Source organism: Lepidochelys kempii, chromosome 2, assembly GCF_965140265.1.
Source record: "Lepidochelys kempii isolate rLepKem1 chromosome 2, rLepKem1.hap2, whole genome shotgun sequence".
Classification (NCBI taxonomy): Eukaryota; Metazoa; Chordata; order Testudines; family Cheloniidae; genus Lepidochelys; species Lepidochelys kempii.
Window position 1 is genome coordinate 248,660,801 of NC_133257.1, and position 23,668 is coordinate 248,684,468.

The following is a 23,668-nucleotide window of genomic DNA, read 5'->3' on the forward strand; positions in this document are numbered from 1 at the left end:
AGAGGATTTCATCTTAGATCACCACCTGCATCCGTACTTGTTATGAGTCGGCGCAGGCTGTGGCTCTACCAATAGCGAAGGCTCATTCAACAAGGGCTCAGGCATCTTTGGCTGCCTTCCTGGCACATGTCCCTATCCAGGACATCTGCAGGCCTACAACATGGTCTTCAGTACACACGTTCACAATGCTTTGGCAGAGCTGTGTTGCAATCGACATGTCCATGAACTCCTACCTGCCTCTGGAGGTACTTCTTGGGAGTCACCAACAATGGAATGAACATGAGCAAGCACTCAAAAAAGAAAAAATGGTTACTAATCTTTCATAACTGTTGTTCTTCGAGATGTGTTGCTTATGACCATTCCATGACCCACCCTCCTTCCCCTCTGTCGGAGTTCCGGCAAGAAGGAACTGAGGTAAGAGGGAGCCAGTGGCGCCCCTTATACCAGAGCTTATGCATGCCACTCCAGAGGGTGCCAGAGCTGGTCCCATACGGATACCACTGAGGGAAAAACTTCCGGCACCGATGCATGTGGCGAGCACAAACACCTACAATGGAATGGACACAACATATCTCGAAGAACAACCGTGAGAAAAGATTAGTAACTGTTTTTTTCCCTACAAATAGATAGATGCTTAAGGAGCCACTCATCCTGTTCCCTAGTGTGATTTTGGTGGTCTGTAGCAGACACCAACTAATACCTCATCTTGTGATTTGTCTGTTAGGACATTGATCCATAAGCATGCAAGATCACTGTTTTCCAAGTTCTCTGTGACTCAAACACATAATGTCCCCTTTTGCCTACTTGATATTTCATAAGTACCGGTAAGTTTTATAACCACTGAGTTTTATTTTCCAATGTTGTTAATCATCCTACTAGGTTTCAGTCATACCAACTCGATCGAATTTATGTTAATAAATGAACCAAGTCCTGTTTGTTATCCAGTCTAGTAGCACTGGTGTAGAGCCAATTAAAGAATTTCTTCTCTTTGTGGCCTTTGATTCCGTGATTAATTTTGTTCTCAACATCTCGATTTTGTGCTGAGTGTTCATATCTTCCTCTTTTTACCCTCCCCTTTGTTTTTAGTTTAACACACACACCCCAGCCTGCCTGTTGGTTCCCCTTCTACTGAGATGGAGGCCATCCAAACTCTACAGTCTCCTTTCATCATAACAGGTGGACCAACATTCCACAAAAACAAAAAGTGCCCATGTCATCTTAATAGCAATATTCCCATGGATATCCATGGAAGCAGGATCAACCCCTAAATTTTTATCAAAACTTGGATCCTTACAGTCAGTGTCAGCTGAACAACCAAGGACCAAACTACCCTCTCCCCCAGAGGTCCTTCCAAGCCAAGGTTGAAGTTGAAAGAACAACCAGGTTTTGCACTCCTGCTATCTGTACTATGTCTATTCTATGGATATACAGAACACTTCAGATTCCTGAATTTTTTTAACACAGCACTAAATTCACTTAAAATATTAGCCCAAAATATAGTGCCTTTTAAAAAAAGTAAATTAAAATTCTGCATATGAAGAGCCCTTATAGATTAGTAGTCTAGCAAATGCGAATTACATAACCACATTCTATTACATTTTATTTTTACACGCAGTTTATTTTATACCCTTTATCCTCTTAAAACCTGTTAACATCAGGCAACCGCACAGAAAGAAAATGTCACAGGATAAGTCCTGCAACTTTTAGTATAAATTCATCATAATATAAACATTTCCATGACAATTACTCTGAAAACTGAAAACAGCTGACCCTGCAGTGCCCTACCCACCTGCTGGGTTATATTTAGTGGCTATGCATTGCAAATTTTCCTCAGTAAATACAGTAATGAATAGAACGTTGTCATCTCTTTGAAAAAAATCTTTGTCTAAAAGTTTACCTCTCAGAAGCAATATTTCTGTAATGTTAGACAATATGAACTTTCTTGAGGCCAAGTGTTCTATTCATGCCTTTATTATCACAAATATGAACTACTGTAATGTTCTATAATGACTTGTTAATAGTAGGTTCATAAAACTTTAGATGTCTGAATTGCAGCAGTTTGTGTCTTAAATAAAACTTGAAAATCTAGGAGAGCTTCAGTTTCACTATGTCTGTGTTAAGATCTGTTTTAAAAATGTTTTCATTGTTTTAAAAATTAGTTTGGGGCAGTATATACTCTAGTCTGCTGTGCTCAGTTTACTCATAACAGCTTCCATTCAATGAACTACTTATTACAAATCAGGGTGAAACTAAAAACTCACAGGGACAAGGACTTCAGCAATCGTGGCTCAATATGGAACTCTTCCAAATCACATTAAAATTAGTGTGCCAACATTTTCAAGGCTTGATGAAAGCTTGCTTCTTTAACTTTGCTTTTCACAATTGCCTGTATTCTTGCTGGCTGTGAAGCACTGTTTGTTGTTGTTTATGTGTATTTGTTTTACCCTTATGCAGTATAAAGTCTGCTAAATGAATGGTATTATCTATGATAAAGATTAATTGTAAAATATTATCTTCTTTGTGGTGTGCTGGCCTTGAGCCAAACTCCACTCTTCCCTTATTTGATATAAGTCTGAAGCAGCTTCATTCAGTGGCATTTAAACCAGTAGAGCAGAATTTGGGCCCTGACCTTTTCTGTTTGAATGTTTTATAAGGAGGTAGTTTTAAAGCTTCAGAGAAGACCGTTCCTCGTTGTGTTGTTTTTTTTAAATTTGGGCTACTGGGAGTTAAGATCACACATAAAATTTAGCAAGTATCGTAGGTTCATCTTCTCTTAGCAGACGAATGTGCACATAAGAAAATGTGACCTTTTAAAGTGTTGCAAATTACTACCCCAAAATCATTAGTCACATTGAAAACGTTGGCACCTAAATTTAATAGGTCATAACCTGCATTTATAAGCCAGAAAATGCAATTGGAGGTATAGTTCAAAGTGATTTTCTTTCCCTTTGAAGACAATCTGATATATTGTATTTGCTATCCTTTGAGAAGCATGGTTGATTCTCAGTGGAAAACTGCTAGACTCTATGCTCTGTGTTGGTTATAATGGAGGGAAAATAAAATAAAATCATACAAGGGCTGAGGAAAGAAAGGGTGGTTATATTTTTAAATATGGACTAGACTCATTTTAAAAACTTGCATACAGTGGTGTGTGTGTAGTAAGAGAAACTAATTTAATCCCAGTAAGAGTAATGATTGCTAGTTTGTTTACAAACTCAAGTTCCTAGTTTGAACTAAGAGATCATGATCAATGTTAAGGTTACACTTCGTCAGAGTACTGTAGGCTGACTAATGAAATATGGCTTGAATCTGATTTGCCCTTCCGTGTAGCCCTTGAATGAACATTCTTCTTCAAGTCATGTCCCTAAGGGTGCTCCACTTCAGGTGAGCATGACCCTCTCAAGCCTTTGATGAGAGATTTCTAGCTAGCAGTGTCATTCAGCCTGCACATGCACCTCTTTACTTAAACCATTTTGCTGTGGAGGCCCTGGAAGTTTGCAGTGGTGCTGAGATATTAAGTGATGTGTTTTGCTGGAGGAAGACATCCAACTTGTATTCCTTCTAATGACTAGAAGTGACAGGAATTGTTTCATATCCAGGCTCCCTGCCAGTCACTGTCAAACTTAGAGTATGTAGCCAAAGGCTAAATTGGGGTCACGGCTGCTTCAACATGACTGGACAACTAATCCTTTGTTAGAAATTTCACTTCTGGGTTTTAGTTAGTTAGTTTCTAGATGGAAATATTTTCATTGCATTCTGAAAACATATATGTTGTATACAACCCAGAGCAAGCACGTTTTGGAAGGATTCAAACTAAGATTAATTTTGGTCTGGTTGTCTTTTTGATTTGAGGATGTAAATAAAATAATTTATATATATAAAATATGCGGGGGGCGGGTTCAGGATGGTGCAGAATGAGAGAGATTTTTTTTTTTCTCTTTTCTTGCCTTCCTTGTTGAGTCTGGCTCACTCAGTCAGATATTGGTTTGACCAGTGCTGCCTTCTTGATGGCATATTGTACGTAATTCTGTTTAACTGCTATCCTACACCTCAAGGGTTTTCGAATATTTAAAGTAATATTTACAGAAAACATTTCTTCTCCATTGACACCTGCCATGCTACTTGGATTTCATACTGGTGAAATATTTTTTTCCCATATAATCTGTGGAAAACACCCCCCAAATCTATAACTTATTATTATAGCAACTAAAATATGCTAGGCACTTCCCAAACAAACAAGGAGACAAATTCCTGTCTAAGGATCTGACCCTGCAAACACTTAGGCTATGTCTACACTTAAACCTCTACAGATGCAGCACCTCAATGTAGATACTCACTGAAGCAATGGGAGGAGTTCTCTCATTGCTATAGCTAATTCACCAAACTGAGAGGCAGTAAATAGGTCAATGGAAGAATTCCTCCATCAATCTAGCACTGTCTACACCAGGAGTTAGGTTGGCTTGACTAAGTTGCTTGGGGTTTGGATTTTTCATGCCCCCTCAGTCACATAGCTGGGTTGACCTAACTTTTTAGTGTAGGCCTGGCCTTAGGCACATGCTTAACTGGTCTCATCTGGTCATTGGGTTGACTACTCACATGTTTTGCACTGACTACTCACATGGGTAAAGTTAAGCACATGTGTAACTGTGTACAGGATCGGACCTAAAGGCCGGATTGTGCAAATGCTTATTATCAAGGATAGTACCATAAGAAGCCCATTGTCTTCAATGCCTGAGTGAGAATGAGTCTTCAGTGGCTCTGCTCAAACGACTGTATGGTGTTCCCAAAGAAACTCTAGGCCCACTATACAGATAAAGAATAGAGGATAGAAGGCATGATAGAGAAGCAGTATGATTGTGTGGTGAAATTTAGCCTGTGTCCTGTACTTCTGCTATTTTTGTATCAAATTGTTTGTAAACATTTTCTAATGCTAATGTTGGTAACATTTCAGTTTAATATTTAAATGACTCAATCCTTCCTTAAAAGATTAGTCTCTGGAAAAACAAAATTTTAGTTACAAAAACTGTTGTTTTCATGAGGTATGATTTGTAAAGACTGCATGAGTGGTAGCAGGTTTGTAATGTGAACACTTTAACAGGACAGTTAAATCCTGTACTGTAGGAGTTAAATTAAATTGAGTCCATAAAATGGCCATTTATATTCAAGTGCCAGCCTGAGCGTCCAGTTGTAGGAATGACTTTTTTTAGAATTGCTATTTGATAATTGGGCCCTATAATCTGTTCAGAAATTGATAATGAGCGCTCAAACAGTATCCAGCTCACAGTCCCCTCAACTTCCTCAGATGGACGATACCCAGTATCTTGTTGGGTGTGGCCCTTAGGGGAGTAGAAGTGCTGATTTCATTGCAAGCTCCCCTTTTCCTACTGATGCTATGGGACCTGTTTGTCAGGTGCTTTGTAAGAATTGGGTTCCTCTTGACTGCATGTTTGGAACTGGCAGACCAGGACAGATTGGAGGAGAGGATGTCCCTGGCAGGCCTCATGAGCATCCTTCAGGGGAGTTCTGGTCCAACCACCATTTTCATATGCAGATATTCATACCGCACTGCAAGTCTGGAACATTAGCAGTTAAACTCTTAAAAAAACATACTCTGAATTGTTGCTAACTAGTTTCATTGTGTGCTCTGCTGACACTGTCAGTCTGTAAATCCATTTCAGCTTGTTTACTTCACTTTGAATGATCCTGAACCCTTTTTTTAAATGCACGTCTAACTCCTTTTATTCTTGGTTTGGAACATGAGTGCTTTTTTGCTTTCATCTTTTAATTTGACACCATTGCAAACTGCCAGCCTCTGAAACTAGATAATTGGGCAACACAAATGGCAGATCATAATCTTGGACAGCTCACTGAAGATTCCCGATCCATGTGCAGTGTACAATACAGCAATTAAGATATTAGGCTGCATTAATGAGACAGAAATAATACAGAAAATATGTAATTCAGTTGTCTTGTTCTACCGCATTCAGTTTTGGTCAGCATCTCAGAAAAGGCAAAGAGCAAAACATAAAAAAGTAAAGAAGATGAGTAAGAGGAGATGTGGTTTATGGGACTGAATATAAAATAAAGAATAGTTTAGAGAAGGATTGAGTGTTCTTACAATATTTATTCTACCTTTTTCTATGGGGCAAAAACAAAGGAGGGAACTCAAAAGTTAAACATTTGAAATGGAGAGCATGAGTTATAATGTAACATAGAATTAACCTGCAGCACTTGCTATATTGAAGAAAATAGCATAGTACATTTTAAACAAGGATTCAACATTTATTTAAATTAGGAATAACATTGCAGTTACAGCGGCTAGAATACAATTGGGACCCTGCAATTTCAGGGCTGGTCAGCTGCAGGCAAGTTAGGAAAACATGTTCTACCATATAATATTATGTAATTACATATATTATGGGTGTGGTTTACATTTTCCTCTGAAGCATCTGGCATTGGGAAAGAGGACACTGAACAAAATGGACCACTGGTACAGTACTCCCATGTAGTGTTTCTTAGGGAACTAAGGACTCTTACACTGCCTTTTGCCATATTGTGTGTTATTGATTCCTGTTAAGTTGTTTTATATTTTCTCTAGTTCTCTTAAGATTTGGTGAGCAAGCTAGACCTGACTGGTGTAGTTCTTGCCTGTTTGATTTAGCACTTTCTTCTGTGACTCTCATGGTGGAAAATACATAAATTACTTTCTTTATTAGGGTAAGAAGCAATAAATGTCTAAGGACTGATTCTCATTGTCTTGCACCTTATATAGTCAGTTCTTCCTGTGAAAAGTGGGTGCAAATTTTATCAGTTCAGAATTGTGGCATTGTGCAAACACATTCACTTTGAACAGATGTAAATTGCAACAAAAGAAGCAAGGTAGAGGAGAATCAGGCTCTTAGGCTCAGTCTACACAGAAAGTTGCACTAGTTTAATGGAAGTTGTGTATTTAAATTGACTTAAACTGGTATGTGACTATGTTGAGAACATAAGAACTGCCATAGTGGATCAGACCAATGTTCCATCTAGCCCATTATCCTGTATCCAACCACCACTAGTTCCAGAGCTGTAGGGAGGAAGAGTGTACAGCACAGGGTAATTTTGGAGAGATCCACCCATATTCCGCTCCTGACTTCTGGCAGTCAGAGGTTCAGGGTCACCATTGATAGACCTATCCTCCATGAACTTATCTAGTTCTTTTTTAAACCCAGTTATACTTTTGGCCATCACAACATCCCATGGCAATGAGTTCCTCAGGTTAATTGTGCACTGTATAAAAATATTTCCTCTTGTTTATATTAAACCTGCTACCTATTAATTTCATCAGGTGACCCCTAGTTTTTCTATTGTGGGAAAGGCTAAATAACATTTCTCTATTCACTTTTTCCACACCATTCATGATTTTACAGACCTCTATCACATTCCACCTTAATTGTCTCTTTTTTCTAAGCTGAACAATTCCAGTCTTTTTAGTCTGTCCTCATATAGAAGCAATTCCATACCCTTGATCCAATGGTGGAACTGGTGTGGCCACGGGGGCCATGCCCCCACTTTTTAACCTGGGCATAGTTTGGGGGGTGGGGGCAAAAAACACCTTTTTTGAAAATTCTTTATTTGATTTAAACTTGGTTTATGTAAGTCAGTTCCTTACTGACTTAAATGTACATGCACTGTGAGGCCCCTTTATACTGCCGCAATGGTGCAAAGGAGCTTTAGGGTAACAAAAAATTCAGATGTGTAAGCTTTATCAATTTACATGCAAAAAAACCCCAAACCCAAACACAACTGAGCTGTAGCACAACTAAACCAACAGATTGTAAGGCCTGACATTTTAGTGAATTTTCCCTTTAAAATAGCAGTCCAAGCCACTGCCCCTTTGCATTCCTGTACATCAAACAGTGTTTTCTTTCCAACAGTTCTTATTAACTTTAAGCAATATGCATATGGAGTTACATGTTGTCTTTAGTACATTATGCAGCCTAAGTATTAGTAGGATGAATGTTATTGTACTGAGAAATTACATAACGGAGATTATTTTTAGATGAGTAAGTATGAAATATTTTAGAATTATGTCACTAGAAATTAATAACCTAATTAATAACACAATCACTAGTTATATCAGCTGGATGTGTTACAATAATTTGTCTAAGAAACCTTTGGAAATTTTGTAATATTTATTAGTGCATGTGGCCCTGCCATTGCAATTTATCAACACATCTTGAAACACAGTTTATTTAGCATTTAAATAGTTAAAGGGACAGGGGAGAAATTCCACAGCTCTAATTCCACTTCAACTCCAGTAGGCATAGAACCTAACCTTACACTGATTTTGAAATTCATGGACTAGAGGGAAAAAATGTAAATTACAGAACTAGCAAAAATGAAAGAGCTAGGAAAGAAGAAATGAAATCCTCGTATATGGACCAGATCCTTAAAGCTGTAATGGAAATGGTAGGGTCTGTTTTAAACAGAAAGGATGAAGCTGGCACACAAAACCTATAGTCCCATTAACTTGTTAAACAACAGAGCCCTATTCACATTGTTGAAACTGCAGTTGTCATTCAAACAATTTAATATATTCATCTTGAATGTTTTATTTCCACAATAACATTGCAAAGACAACTGTCTTTTAGCAACTGAAATCCGGTGAGATTTGGGCACCCAACTCTCTAAGGCTCCTTTGGAAGTCCCATACAAAATGTCTTTTGCCGCAGTTTGAAGGAGAGCAGGCATATTTAATCATCAAACGTCATCACTGGCACGGGAGAAGCTAAAAACAAAAAGCACAAATGCCAGTGTGTTTTTCTTTTAAATAATGAAGATGACTGGGGAGGAAAAAAATCTTGATAAATTATTAAAAATAAAGTAATGTAGTGCATGCAAGACCTGGTCCAAAGCCCACTGAAGTCAATGGAAAGACTCCAATGATTTCAGTATTCATCCGATGAAGTGAGCTGTAGCTCACGAAAGCTTATGCTCAAATAAATTGGTTAGTCTCTAAGGTGCCACAAGTACTCCTTTTCTTTTTGCAAATACAGACTAACACGGCTGTTACTCTGAAACCAATTATTTCAATGGCTGTTAGATCAGGCTCTTATTTACTGCCCTGTACTTTATTCTAATTTACTAGGAGTAGGCAAAACAGGAAATTCAACCTACAGAGTCTTGGCCTTGGAAGACTGAAAGAAAGTGCTTATCAGAAGATAACATCTATATAGCACTTCGAAAAATTCTTCTCTAGGAAATAAAAAGTTAAAAAATCCCACATGTTTTAGAATAGTCCATAGCATTGAGTAATGCACATAAATCTCTTAGTGTTACTCATTGGAATGTAGTGTTGCAGGGTGCTGAGGAAAAGGAGAATATGAGAAATGTTAAGTCCCATCAGTTCTTGACATGAAGTCATACAGATGGTGTCTGCTGTACCCAGGCTCTCTCATAGGAAGGCCAGACTGGTCTGACAGTGAATTTCCCTATGATGACTTGTAGCCATTCTCTCTCATACAAGCCCCTAGTGCACATATTCTGACTAATCATGGGTGATGAGCCTCTGAATTTCAGAAATCAGTTTCTACTTAGTTCTAAGTTTATAAAAGTACAGCTGATGCTGTGCCTGTTTGATTGGGGGAGGCAAAGAATGTAGAATCAGTGCAATTTATTCTGAAATGAGAATATGCAAACATGGAAAAAAAGTTAGGGTAAGCAATGCAGACTAAACATGACATAAATTTGATATACTTGGCACCAACCATTTACATTTTTCCTAAACAAATACCTCCCCGTCAAGACCAAAACTAAAAAGAATGTATAATCTCTCTTGATTGGGTGGCGCATCTCAAAGGGTCACTAACATTTTTGGAAATACAAGAATTTCATGATAACTCAAGTGGTGGTCATGAGGGGCACCAAATGATCCTGATTCTCTTTCATCAACCAAAAGGGGCAGTGGTCAGATTCACAGGTAAGGAAGGTGAGGCACAGAGAAGTGAAGTGACATGCCCAAGGTCACTTATCAGGCCAGTGACAGAGTGGGGAACTGAACCTTAAACATTAGTTTGATATCTAAATGGCCAATAATGCAGTCACATGAGCACAAGACAACATGTTTAGTGAATGTAGTTTTTACTGATCTAAGGCTTTTGGGTGTACAAAAGTCTTATTTGATCTTGTTCAGAGACTTTCAGTAGCCCAATATACTGAACAGAAAAGCTTTAAAAAGTTACCAAATACAGAGTTTAAAAGGTTCAGTGGTTTATTTGGTTTTTGTGCTGGCAATAAGAATGAGTTTAGCTGCTCACTGAAGAAAGCATATGGATCACTACTTTAACAGTTAGTGAGGATGTTAATTAATTAATTAATTATATTATTTGTAGCATACAAGAGAAGATATTTTAGTAACAGAGAAACTTTTGCCAGTGAAGGACCACTATAATGACTGTAGCATCCTGGTTTCCTTTTCTTTACTTTCTGATACCATCTTTTTCTATTCTCACTTGTACTTTCAGTATAACGCAATTTACTTCCCTGGTATTCCCAACCTTGGACCTTTCATTTTCTTGTGCCAAGAACGTAACAAGCACACATCCTCTCTGAATTGCACAATACACATGACAGGACCATTTAGCCCTTAATATTATTTCTATTTTAATAACCATTTATATTGGTGGTAGTAACAGAGGTAAGGATTTTAAAATATATATGCAATATAAGATATAGCTTTGAATTTATATTAAGTTTTATGTCCCTTTTTAATTTGTGTGAATTTATTTCCAAGAAAAACTAATAACTCTGGCTTGAGCCAGTGACCTCCTCTGTATAAAATAATTTACAGAACAGTGCAATCCTTAGATCCCAGGATCATAATAAACCAAGGCATAAAGATGTGCTACAGCATGTTATGATTATATCACCACAGAGTTCACAGTTTCTTACCTTTTAACAGAGAAACATGATATTTCCTGTAAGAGCAGAGTAATAGGTCTGCTTTGTTAAAAGGGCAGAGATAATCTGCATAGTTTTCTGGTCTATAGGAAGTTCATAATCAACTGACAGTTCATTTAAATCACTATTTCTTAAAGGCATGGTATTAAATATATCTTAAATGAGTGTTATCTAGAATACAGCACATGACAATAATTCTAGGTGTACATGTAATAAAACCCAACTTAGTCACTGAAAACATTAAGAAAATATACACTTATTACGACAATTGAAACTCATCCATCAGCAGTAAATACTGGAACCAATTTGGTGAATTAAAAAGACGGGATTTTATGATTGCTCACTGATAAATTAATGCTATATTCAGTTTCATCTTAAAGCTAACCACTTGAGTAATGAGTTCTCAGAGATGACAAACATGTTTCTTTTAAGAATAACTACTTTTCATTTGTTTGAAAGAAAATGTCCAAATTCAAGATCTAATCCTTGCTGAAACTGCTGGATCGCTCTTAAAAATATGGGCTAAGTAGTCACCACAGCAACAGGAATACATTTAATAAAATTGCTAGTGTTTTTAGTGCAGGCTAAATATTATTGTAGGAATTTAAATATTTTTATGGCTTTGGACTGATTGTGCTGGTTGCACAGTACTCTGAATCGTAAGGAAAGTTGTCCTAGAACCTCCTGCTTGCTGTTACTGATAGAGCACCATCTGTGCACGGGGTGTTTTTCAAGAAGTGTAGAACACAAGGTTCTTGACCCGAACAGATGACAGTTGAACTCAGTGGAACAGGAAATACTCAACAAACTTTCCTTGAAAAGCCTGATAACATCATTAGTGATAAGGTCAGCATGGGAGGGTTTGTGAAAGAAATGGATTTCAAAAAGGAGGGGAGAGGCTTCCAAGCAGGATTCTCAAACTAGAGAGGGAAACACCTATTTGGCAACTGGGCCCAATCCTGTAGGGATGCTTTGAGTATGTCTAAGATCTGATACCTGTCAGACCCCACACTGGAGGGCAGGATACAGGCTGCCAATAGGGGGCAGCACCACATCCACATTGAAGACAGCCAGGGACACAGGGAAACATAGGGCAACAATGATGGTTTCAACTCCTACAGCATGGGCTACCTGAGTAGCTGATCTGGCTTAGGGGGGCCTAACTTGAGGAAGAGTTTTGCAGCAGAGAATCCTGAGTAGAGGGAGGTGCCTATCTCTGCCCAGTCAGCCAGGTATACTAGGTCAGCTCTCTTAGGCTGGCATTTCATTCCTGGCTAGTTTAGTTAGCTCCCTGCTCAGCTTGCAGGCTTCTAAGTATCCCCTTCTTTTAGGCACGTGTCTCTCCCTGCGCATTTTTTAGGGAGCCTAGGAACCTAGCTTGGGGTTGGGGATTCCACTAGGTGACTGGCCATCTAGGGGTTAGGTGTTGCAAAGCTAAGTGGAGCAACACCTACATACCTTTGAAGATCTGGGCTCTTGTACCCACAGAGTCCCACTGAATTCAGTGGAACTCCACAGAAGTATAAGGGTGTTATGCACAAGGGTGTGTATTTGTAGGACTGGGACCCTATGAAATACAATGAAAGGAATAATCTATTTTATATCATTGAAAGCTCAGGATTTCAATTTAAAATGAAAGTTTATCATCAGTCCTTGATCCTTTAAGTGGGGAAGCTTCCTAATATCATTCCTCTTCCATTGGGACCTTTACTAATTTCCATGGTCATGTTTTCTCTGGTGCGTCTGGGGGATGGGGGGCTGGGGCTCCTCTGCATCTCCACCAGTTCCCAATTCAAGTTTTCTGTAATGTGCTTCCCGTGTTCGTAACATGTGAGGGCTTCTCTACACCAAACAAACAAGCAAAACTACTTTGTGAGAGAGGATGATCAGAGTAAAGTAAGAGAATGACTCAGGTGGCCCGTCTCTTAGGCAGGCTTTCTGGGACCAGCTCTTTGGGACTTGGTTATCAGCTGGCCTACTGTCTTTAATTAGGGTCTACCTGTAGCCCCTTCTCTTGGGGCACCCTTCTTTGCAGCTGGTCCATGATGTTTCAGGGCAGTAAGGCCTCTGAGTGTTTCTTTCTTGGCAGATTACTCTCTGAGGTGTAGCAGTCTTCTTCTTGTTCACCATAACCCAACCCACCCTTGGCGGGTTTTCTCTCTTTAAGAAATCCCGTCCTCCTCTCCCCCCGCCCACTTCTTTCCAGTCAGAACAAACCTAACAGGTATACCTCGTTAGCGCTGAACAAGCCCCAAAACACTCGCTAGTCTCCTCTCCCACAAAGTGAGAGTGTACCCTTCACACTCTCCAGTGTTTTACTGCTACTTTAAAAGCAAACTAATTCAATACTAAAATGTCAGGAGTTCTACAAAAATGTCAAGACAATCCACTTCTATGCACTGCCTAGTACAAAAATAAAAGTAGGCATCTATTTCCCTTGTAGTATCTATTGTACCATTTGGGAATTAGGAGAATGGTGATGTTGGATTAGTTATTGAAGTAGCCTGTTGGAATTGGACCATGCTTTTTGGATAACGAGCGAATGTTCCCTCACGCAGCTGCTAACAGGGACTGGTGCCATTTGCCTTGAATGTCCTTAAGATCTATTTGCTAAATGTAGGTAATTTGTTTCCCTCAGTTTTTACCTTTAAGTATATCTATTATATCGCATTTACAAGATACTTCATTTCATTTAACATTTAATTTAGATTTGCCCAAATGCATGCTGTGATTGCTAAATGATTTAAACGTTGTTCTGCTAATTTTGACATAAACCAGGATCACTAAAATTACCTCCTTTCAATGGTATTCTTCTGGAAAAATTGCAGCTTCCTAATGTTATTCTTTCATCACTGCTTTCTAGCAATTTTAAAAGGGTATAAAACTACCAGATGAGTTTTAGCAATAGTTCTGTTTAAAATTGTATAATTTTTAACAAGTGCTGAATCCAAATGAAGAATCTGGTACAAATTGAAATTTAGACACATACAAAATGTTGTAAGAGGCATACTTCTACTTTTTGAAATATGATGTCAGAATCTCAGCTGCCATAGCTCAATTGAAATAAATGGTGCTAGGCTGACTTACAGTAGCAGAGAGTCTAGCCTATTATCTTAAATATGATATTCTTAAAATACTGTGAATTTGTGCCTCTTAGTAACACAGGCACCAGAATGTGTATGCACATAAATGCATGTGCCTACCTTTGTAAATTGGTTCCATAAGATACAGCATGCTGCATTGATGTTAAAAAACTACCAGTTAATTCCATCAAATAACAAGAAATGGTTTATTAATTTGTTTCTCATAAATCACATCTATGGTATTAATACCTTATAGTACTTTAGTGGAAAATAATGTAAAACAAATCAAATTTCATTGTAGGCATCAAAAGAAGTAGCAGATTAATTCTGACTTTTTGGCAGAACTCTTACGAATTTTTCATTTCTGATAGCATTGCATGTAGTAATATTTAGGTGGTAAATTAAGGGACAGTGATGGCTGTTCAGTGGTGCATCCCCTTTGTGCTGCTTTTGCTTTGTAGAAGAAGTGGCTTTTAGGCTTTTAAGAAGGAATTTGAATAGAGAGAGGAAGGGTTGTTTGGGCACCAAATATGTGCACTCCGTATGTTCACTTGGAGTCAATGGGACTTAAGCGCTTTCTTATGTCTGTTGCTGAACAAGGCTGGGCTACTGAATCAGGGCTTTGGAGCAGAAGTTGTGGAAGACTGTTCCAAGTCTAACCCATGCTTACAAAATGTGACTCTCTCTTTCTCTTGTGACTGAACCACATTGAGGCTTATGAGCCTACTAATGGAGCAGGGTTATTTGGTTGAGGTAGTTGGATGTTTGAAGATCAAGAAGTCCCACATTTGATTTCCTCATCAGAGACGACTTCTTTAGAGGTGTTGCATTACATGAGTGTAAGGGAATCAGCATGTTTAACATTCGCACAGGAATTCAGTAGCTGGTAGCCAGACTAAAAATTGTTAGCAAAATTATACAGTTTTTATTCTTAAAACTATTTAAAGCAATGCCACATTATTACACATTTGGTTGCACATATCACTAATGGTTTATGAATATATATTTTTCTTCATAGATTAATTTCTATATACTAGTGAAGGCAATCTACACCCTTGGACATAGTGCATCTCTGATTGCTCTAACGACAGGAAGTATAATTCTTTGTCTTTTCAAGTAAGTACTTCACATGAACAAAAATAAGCAAGAAAATAGGAAAATATTTTAAAATCCTTGTTTGTTTTATGATTATTCAGATGTTTAGAAAATTGATGATTTTTACACTTCGAAGAATTTAATAACAAATAATAGTTGCATTCGTAACTTGAATTTATGTTTGCACCTCTCATATCAGAGGATTCCAGAGAACTTTAGAAATTCATACATAGTACAACCTACATGCACAAGATTAGACCAGATCTAAACGATTTAATGCTTTATTGATCAAAATCAACACCTTGAATTGTACCTGAAAATAAATGGAAAGCCAGTCAATACTAACCAAGTGAGCAGCCATGTTCTGGTGAAGCTTCTCGGTGGTCTCCAAGTGTGTTCTAATTTCGAGTGTCTTCAGTAATCATTCCTGAAAGTCAAAAAGGTGGTGAGATAGTGAAGAGAAATACCATAGTCACAGTGCTTTTGTTAAATGGAGATGGACAAATGCTCTTCTGGCCATTGACACTACTTGAGATTCTGGGAGTAACCCACAATTCAGATTGGTTCACCAAATAAAGAAGGGCAGGAATATATTATGGGAACAGATACCTTCAGATGCCTGCTTATGAGTTTCACCTCCTCCTGCCTACTAGCATCACCTTTATCTTCTTCAAACTAAGCTTCAGCCAACTTTCTTTCATCCATGCCTGCAATCTCCACCAGGTACTGAGAGCTGAGAAAAGGCATCATCCAGCTTCAGCAAAAAAAAGATGTCGAGCTGCATGTTATCTGCAGCATGGTGGCGCCAGAGCCCCAGCCCTGCCACAATCTACCACAAGGACGAGATCTTTTGTGGTCTTTCTGCAAAGAACGAACAGAGCAATTTCAGGAGTAATCTCCTCTATCCTAGGTAAGGTCTGCAAGCAAATCAACACCACCTTGTGTTCAACACTGTCAATGGCTATTAGTGCATTTGAAGGACTCGCGCATAGACTCCTGACTTATGTCCATCGCTAGAAGGTAGTCAGTTGGTGAGACTGAAAACCACCTTCGTGCCTGAAGCAAGACTGAAGAGGGGTTGGGAAAGTAAGAAGAATCCACAGGACATCAATGTACGCCTTATCACAGACTCCTCAAAACCGTCACCCAAAAAAGGCAGGTTAAAGAGAATCAATTTGTTTCCCATGCAACAAAGAAATGCTTACTTTAGGAAAGCTAGTCCCCTGGGAGATAATGTCTGTCACTAGCAATGGAAATGAGCACAAACCAATATGTGTAGGTACACTTCATTCACACAGTATCGACAAAATGGGGCATTGTATATATTGGGATCATTTTTTGGGAGGTGGGGATATTTTTAGAATTTCCAGTCCCCCTCCCTTCTACCCAATTAATGTATCCTCAGTGATAAATCACACTTTGGAATATTGGCTTGAGAATCTGATGCAAATGCCTTTAAAAACCAATATCTTGCAAGGGGTGATCTAAGGATAATAGGTAGTGAAAGGCTCCATTTCCCATTCTCCAGGATCAGAGTAGCTGAAAACACCTTTATTAGCTTTTTATATTTATATTGAAGAGGCAGTTATTGTCTGACAGGATCACAAGGTGCTTTACAGAAAGTACCAATGTATTGTATATAAGGATCCACTGAAATACATCCATCTTTGGGATGGAGCCATCCGGCCTATACAATAGTATTTAAGAGAAGTAAAGAATAACTTCTTCAAATTAAACTCCTGGGAGGAATTTCTGGCAATTACACTAGTGGGTTAAAAATTAAAAGTTACTAAAGCAACAAAAAAAAAAAAATCTAAATCCTAACTTCATCCAACAGGATTAAAGTTTGAATTTTTGATGTTAGTAATACATAGGATTTTTAAAACTGTGCATTGATGCACACAACTACATTGGTGGAATTGGACATGCTTTCCTCAAAATCTATAGCATTTATCCCTGAACACGTGCACCATTATTTTCTGAAACAAAGTTCTGGGGTGGAAGGAATTCAATTTAACTGTGGGTGCCTGTATGTACGTATAACAAATATATAAAACCTCTCATTTAGCTGGCTCTGTTTGCTTCCTAGTCTAGCACATATTAAGGAGTTATGAATAGCAGAACTGACACAACTTCAATGCTTTCTGATCTTTATTTAATGTACAGGATACTATTTATGGCTAGTCATGCTAAAATTAGGGCAATTAGATGAGAAAAGGAAATTTTGTTTCAGAAAGTTTCACACATTTGCAAGGTTCTCTTGTACACTCTTCCTAAAATTGAAAATTCTTTATGTACTTGCAGAGTTGGGGATAAATTCAACCCTGGGTTTTCAGTCATTGCAGAAATCCAATCTGGATTCTGACTAGTTTTCCTACCAAAGGGCAGATTCTGAAGTATTTTAAGGGGAAGGAATTATGACTCTAGCATCTCTTTGATAGATTTGTTAATCCTAAATTGCCAGCCAGAGATACTGAGCTCCTAAACTCTCTTGCTATTCAAAATTGTACCAATTTTTCAAATGTCAAGGCTTTTTCATCCCAGGTGACACTTTGTATGAACATTATGATTAGAATTGGTTGAAAATTTTCTGACAGTTTTTCATCAGAAAATGCTGAGTTGTCAAAATAAACATGCTCCACAGGAATGTTGCAATTTTGATGAAATTTTGATGAGAAAAAAAATCAAATGACCTTATTGGAACAAAACATTGCAACTTTTCATTTCAAAACTGCTTTTCATTTTGAATTTTTTATATTGTATAATAATAATAATACCTCATTCTGATGCAGTGCTTTTCATCAGTTGATCTCAAAGCACTTTACAATTGAGGTTAATATCATTGCCCCATTTTACAGAGGGATAACTGAGGCACAGGGAGGAGAAGTGACACAAGGTCACCCAGCAGGGCAGTGTCAGAAGTGGGAATAGAATCTACATCTCCCAGTCCTGTGCTCTGTCCATTGTGCCACACTGCCCCTTATACAATTTTTATTCAGTCAAAATCAAAATGAAACATTTCAATTGACCCAAAACAAAATGTTGTTTAAAATTTCATATTGTGGAAAATATCAAAATTTGCTATTTCTGCTTTGTATAAAACTTTTTGTATATCTGACTTTGCTGCTGTTTGCATATATGCAGATTTCTACACATACAGAAATCTAGCAACTATCAGTACAGTAAGGGCCTGACCTGCAAGGGCCCTGAGCACCTATCATTTTCACTGAACTGCAAGAGTACAGCATCTCTCAGGAGCACCTAGCTCCTGCAGGATTAGACTTTTATTCTTTCAAATCCAGCATGAGAGAGAAACATGTTGTTCCTATTAATTATCCAAGGAAAATAATTAGATGCCTGGAATGTGACCTTGGCTTTCATAGGGATGTATTAAGCCATGTACTATAATAGCAATGGACCCTCAGCTGCTTTTGGATGTCTCAGGCCCTGCATCATCAAAGCTCTTAAGCATATGCACAGCCATTGAAGTCAATGGAAGCTGAGCAAGTGTTTAAAGTAAATCATGGGATTATGTCCTTTGCTGAATAGGCCAAAAATTCATTTTGCATCTCTGCCACGCTAGAAGGTTATGACTTCTTCTCTCAGATGCAGAGCTGACCACAATTGACCATGCTTTTGTCACCTCCAGAATGGGTTATTTAATGTTCTTTGCATAAGTCTATGCCGGAAGACCACTCAGAAGCTTCAGAATGCAGTCATCTGCCATAAAATTCTATTCTGTCTGCATTCCTTTAATAACAACAATATTCTCGAATCTGTACTAGTTTTCAGCTGCAGTTCAAGGTGTTGCTTTTTACTGATAAAATCCTGAGTGGTTTGGTTCCTGTCTGCCTTATAGATTCCCTCTCTCCTCTGCTGTTTAGTGAGATCAGCTAGGATAAATGCTGCATTAAAAGACAAGGTGCTGGAGAAAGGGTGTTTCAGGTGATAGATAGGTCCTTGCCTCTGGAACCTACTTCCCACTAGAGTTTTTTGATTTTCCTGGCACACTGAAAACCTCATCTGTTTCCAAGCTTTCAAAGAGTAAAGGTTTTAAGTAAGTGCAGTCCAATTTGTATTTTTGTATGTACAATATTTCTGAATTGTTTATACATTCACCTGCATCCCAGGATGTCCATACTTTATGAATCAAAATACTGGAATTAAAGACAGAAAACTCCAACAAGAAAACATTAGGAAGCGGTATTTCAGAAATTTAGCCAGAAGAGCTAGGCTTTTCACTGGGAATCTAGAAGACAAAGGCTAGAGCACACCAAAAATAGAAAATGAAAAATCACCTTTATTATATACTCTTCATGGTAAAAAATGGCAGCAGGGCCTTTTAATCTGTGACACTGAAAAGGTGTCAAAGATGCCTTAATTGTATGCACTGGTCAGAATTTTTTTTTTTTAAACCCTGAAAGGGGACTTACTCAGGGTCACACACAGAGAAAGGGCAGGTACTCACTACAGGTTCATTTCACTAAGAAACAGTTTAAGACTAATTAAAAGACTGTACGATAGCCTTTCTGTCCTGGAAACTAAAATGCTTTTTTCAAAAAAATCTCTTCTTTAATGTAGAAAACTTCACTGCACACGGAACTACATCCATCTGAACTTGTTCCTCTCTTTCATTCTAAGAGCAATCTCTGTTTTAGTCAAGGATGATATTCTTTATTCCAATTCCAACACAGCTCACTGTTCAGAGGATCAGTCGTCATGGGTAATGAAGCTTTTTTGGCTACACTGTGTAATATTTTTGCCTTTTAACCCTCTCCACCTCTGCATCCCTGGTGAATTTTTGGGAACACTAAGTTGTCAGTGGAGGGAGCTGTGAGAGAACTAGTGTCAGGTAGAACTGAGATGCAACTGCAGGAGAAGAAAGGGAGCGGAAGAGCTGGGAGGTGAGCTAATGCAGCTTTGGATATTCAGGCAGGTAGCAGAGGAATTTCAGTTATCAAAAAAACAGAATCAGCCATGGCCCAGGATAACTATGACAGCAAGGAGGTGGGGTAAGTCAGGGTAGAGGTTAGAAGTGGAAGATAAATCAGCCGGGAAATGGGAAAGGCTAGATGTTCTGAGAAGGCTCTTGCAGCTGTATCTGGAGTCAGAGGAGGGGCATTAAGGGAGGGAGAGCAATAAGAGACTGAGTGGGTATTTGTAGGAGAGAAAGAGGGCTCTAGCAACCAAGCCACACCCCCAGAAGGTGATGGAGGGCTGTCATCTGCATTCATGGCAAACCATGTGGCACAGTAGGGATAAGGCATTAACATAGTATGCAGGGTTGCAAAATCTCAGAGGTTGAGAAGGTTGCACAGTTAAATGGTATATCACATTGTACAGAGCAGTGGTTTTCAAAGTTCGGGTTACGACCCAGTATTGGGTCGCGGAATCCAAGGCACTGGATGGCCTTGCTCAGCACCCAGGGACCCTGGTGGCTGGCCAGTAAAAACTAGTAGTCCTTACCCATTCTGACACCGTCCTGGAAGCGGCCAGCAGCACGTCCAGCTCATATGTAGGGGGGCCACGGGGCACAACCAGTGGGAGCTGGAGGGGGGGGTGCCCGCAGGCAAGAGCTGCGCTGAGCCGCTTGCACGCCTCACCCAAGGAGCCAGACCTGCTGCTGGCCTCTTCCGGGGCACAGTGCAGTCCACCATGCCAGGACAGGCGGGAAGCCTACCTCTGCACCGCTGACCGGGAGCCGCCGGAGGTAAGCCCGTGCCCCAACCCCACGCCCCAATTCCAGCCCTGAGCCCCCCAAACCCGGGGCCCCTTCCTGCACCCCAACCCCCTCATCCCCGGCCCCAGTTTTCTTCAACTGGGTCACCAGAAAAAAAGTTTGAAAACCACTGGCATAGAGTATCCCCATCTCCTTGGTTTGGAGCAGAACTGCTGCAAAATAAATCTGCGGACACTGCTGAAGACCTCAGAGAATTTAATTTACAGTGTTTTTTCCCCTGCCCATTGTGGCTAAATTTAGAGTATAGAAAAAACTGAAGAAAAATGCAGTGTAATATTTTTGTATTGATAAAGCTACATTCTTCCATTGTGCAAACCTTTTCCAAGTGACTCTTAAGCTATATTTACACAATCTGTCAATTGAAACACTCTCACTGTAGAAATACTTAACACTGGCACTGTAAAATCATTGTAAACAGGTCACTTGGATTGACATCTCAGGGAGTCAAGAATGCTCAAAGCCTTGCAGGATTAGGCTCTTGGCCCTGATCATGCCTATTTGCACCCAAGTCGTTTCTGTTTTTGTCCTGCAGTTACTCTTGTTTGCAGCTGGATATTCTTGCAGTTGGACTGGTCCAGATCAATGTGCTGTTCTCTAATTTCTGTTGCATTGTTGTTGAGATGATCTGATGTTGCTTGGAATAGGTACTGCTTCTTACACTATTTGAACCCTGGTTTAGTTATGTAACAGCTTGGAGAGTTTGACTCTCACATCATGTTTATGCATTCCACAGAGCTATTTGTGCTCTTGGCACAGCTCTTTTAAAATGAACAGTTTCTCAAACGGAATAACTTTTTTTACACAATTTGGCTGGCTGGTGGCATCTATTCATTGGCTGGGAACTGCCTCAGCTACAGGTTTAACTTCAAGAGGGAGGGCAAAAGACTTCGAAGAGGAGTAAATGGACACAAAGTGTATCATGACTTTGAGTCAAGATAAAGCCTTCTAACCCTGAATGCCATGCCGCAATCAGGTTGTAAAGAGAATTAAGCATCAAACCACATTTTAATTTACAGTTTAAAAAGTTACATTTTCCCCTGTGTGAAACCCTCTGCACATTTCCTTGTAGCATCAGATATCTTAGAACGGTACATTCTGAAAAACATCACACAGACTATAAATTGCAGAGGTCATAATGGAGTGATGCATTCTGGTTGTCTTTAACATATTGGGAAACACTAGAGAATTTCACAGTGCGGGAAAAATATTTTTGATGGTACAGTCAAATTTTTATTTTCTAGATATCCTTACATCCTGACCAGTGGGACTGCATTTGGTACCTAATTCTATATTTTTCACTTTGACCTTTGAAAATTCACAAAGGCAAATTTTTGTTGTTTTTTCTAACAAATTAAAACCTCTAGGAAACTTTTAGGAAAACCTATAAAGTTATATGTGTTTATTATCTTAATTGATGGTCTTTGGTATCTTCCTTTTTTAATGTTTATGTCATGATGATTTCAAGGTTTCTGAGTAAATTGGCTGCAAGGAAGCCATAGAAATAAAGTTTTGGCTAACTAAATTCCTTTGTATAAGCATTCTTTATACTTTAAATGCATCTCCTTATTTCTAGGGGCCATTGAAAAATAACTTTTCTATATATTGTACATTGACATACAGGAGAGATAAGAGAACATAATATATAGAGAGCTTGGGTCTGTAGAAAAATGTTTGTAACAAAATATTACTGCATTTTCTTTGCAAGAAGTTTAATCCTTGTTTGTTTGTAACACTTCAGGTTGGCTGCAAGGCTAGTTTGGTATTTTTCCAATATTGTGTTATGGCAAACTTTTACTGGCTCTTAGTTGAAGGACTTTACCTCCACATCCTCCTTGTGGTAATATTCTCTCCTAACAGACATTTCACAGTCTATCTTCTGATTGGCTGGGGTAAGTACTTAAATATATACATATTTTATTCTTATTTTTAGCTATGGATTGGTCAGGCTCAGTGTTTCCCACTGAGATAACATTATCTCCGATTAGACAGCTACCGTCCATGGGCCTGATTCCACAGGCTAAGACAGCCCCTTTATTCTGTTCCACCAATGCAAATCTAGCCACCAAAAAATTGTTCTGGCATAAAAGGATGTAGAGCTGGCACAAAGGCTCCATGCCACTCCCTCACAGGCCACTGCACAGTGACTATGTAGAGGGTATTGCCAGGAAAAAGTGGATATGTCCAGAACACTTCTGTTTTCTCAAGTATTCCCACAGACCTGACTGCCCCTTGGAAACCATCAGCAGCTGGGCACAAGCTAAGGCAGCCTTGAGGTTATCCTAATCGGTGTCGGGCTGGTTGACCCCAGAATAAGGGACGTGCAAAGCCACCATTCTCCTTCCCTCTCACATGTCCAGTTCCTGTGTCTGAATGGAGCTCAGATTCAGTGATGAATCAGGCCCCACATGTTCATTGTATTCTTTAAAAGTCAGGAGTGACTTTAATGCCTTCAGTGAAATGTGGTGTTAGAAGCACTTGCTTATGCCCCATTGTACAGGAAAACACTATGGAAGCTATCCTTCACATTGCTGCCAATTCACCTTAGATGCTTGCCAGAGAAATGGCTCTGTCTTTGATGGGAATCTCTTGAACTGCAAAGAATGCCAAACACTGTGATGATGTGATGGGCATGGGTACAATATAAGATCAGGCCACTAAATTAATTTTCAATTGTAAAATGGGATTTGAATTCAACTTCCAACAGTGAAAGTTGGACCCAGTAACTCTTTGTGCCAGCCAGTCCCTTATTCTTCATCTTTAATATACTTTCCAACATACTGTACATATTTTTGTTTCATTTTTACACACT

The 23,668-nt window shown here is 39.0% G+C and overlaps 1 protein-coding gene and 1 long non-coding RNA gene across 4 annotated transcripts in view; one reads left to right on the forward strand and one right to left on the reverse strand.

The window, feature by feature from the left end:
* LOC140907779 (uncharacterized) overlaps nt 1–23,668 on the reverse strand; it is a 238,375-nt gene that overhangs the window by 139,897 nt on the left and 74,810 nt on the right. The window contains exon 2 of the long non-coding RNA XR_012157620.1: nt 15,466–15,546. This is a non-coding gene — a long non-coding RNA (uncharacterized lncRNA). The remainder of the gene's footprint in view (nt 1–15,465; nt 15,547–23,668) is intronic.
* Nucleotides 1–23,668, forward strand: part of VIPR2 (vasoactive intestinal peptide receptor 2) — an 88,150-nt gene that overhangs the window by 44,312 nt on the left and 20,170 nt on the right. For all 3 annotated transcript variants that reach the window (XM_073334537.1, XM_073334536.1, XM_073334538.1), the window contains exons 5-7: nt 15,043–15,140; nt 19,701–19,842; nt 22,598–22,748. In XM_073334537.1, coding sequence (XP_073190638.1) covers nt 15,043–15,140; nt 19,701–19,842; nt 22,598–22,748 — 391 coding nt within the window. The remainder of the gene's footprint in view (nt 1–15,042; nt 15,141–19,700; nt 19,843–22,597; nt 22,749–23,668) is intronic.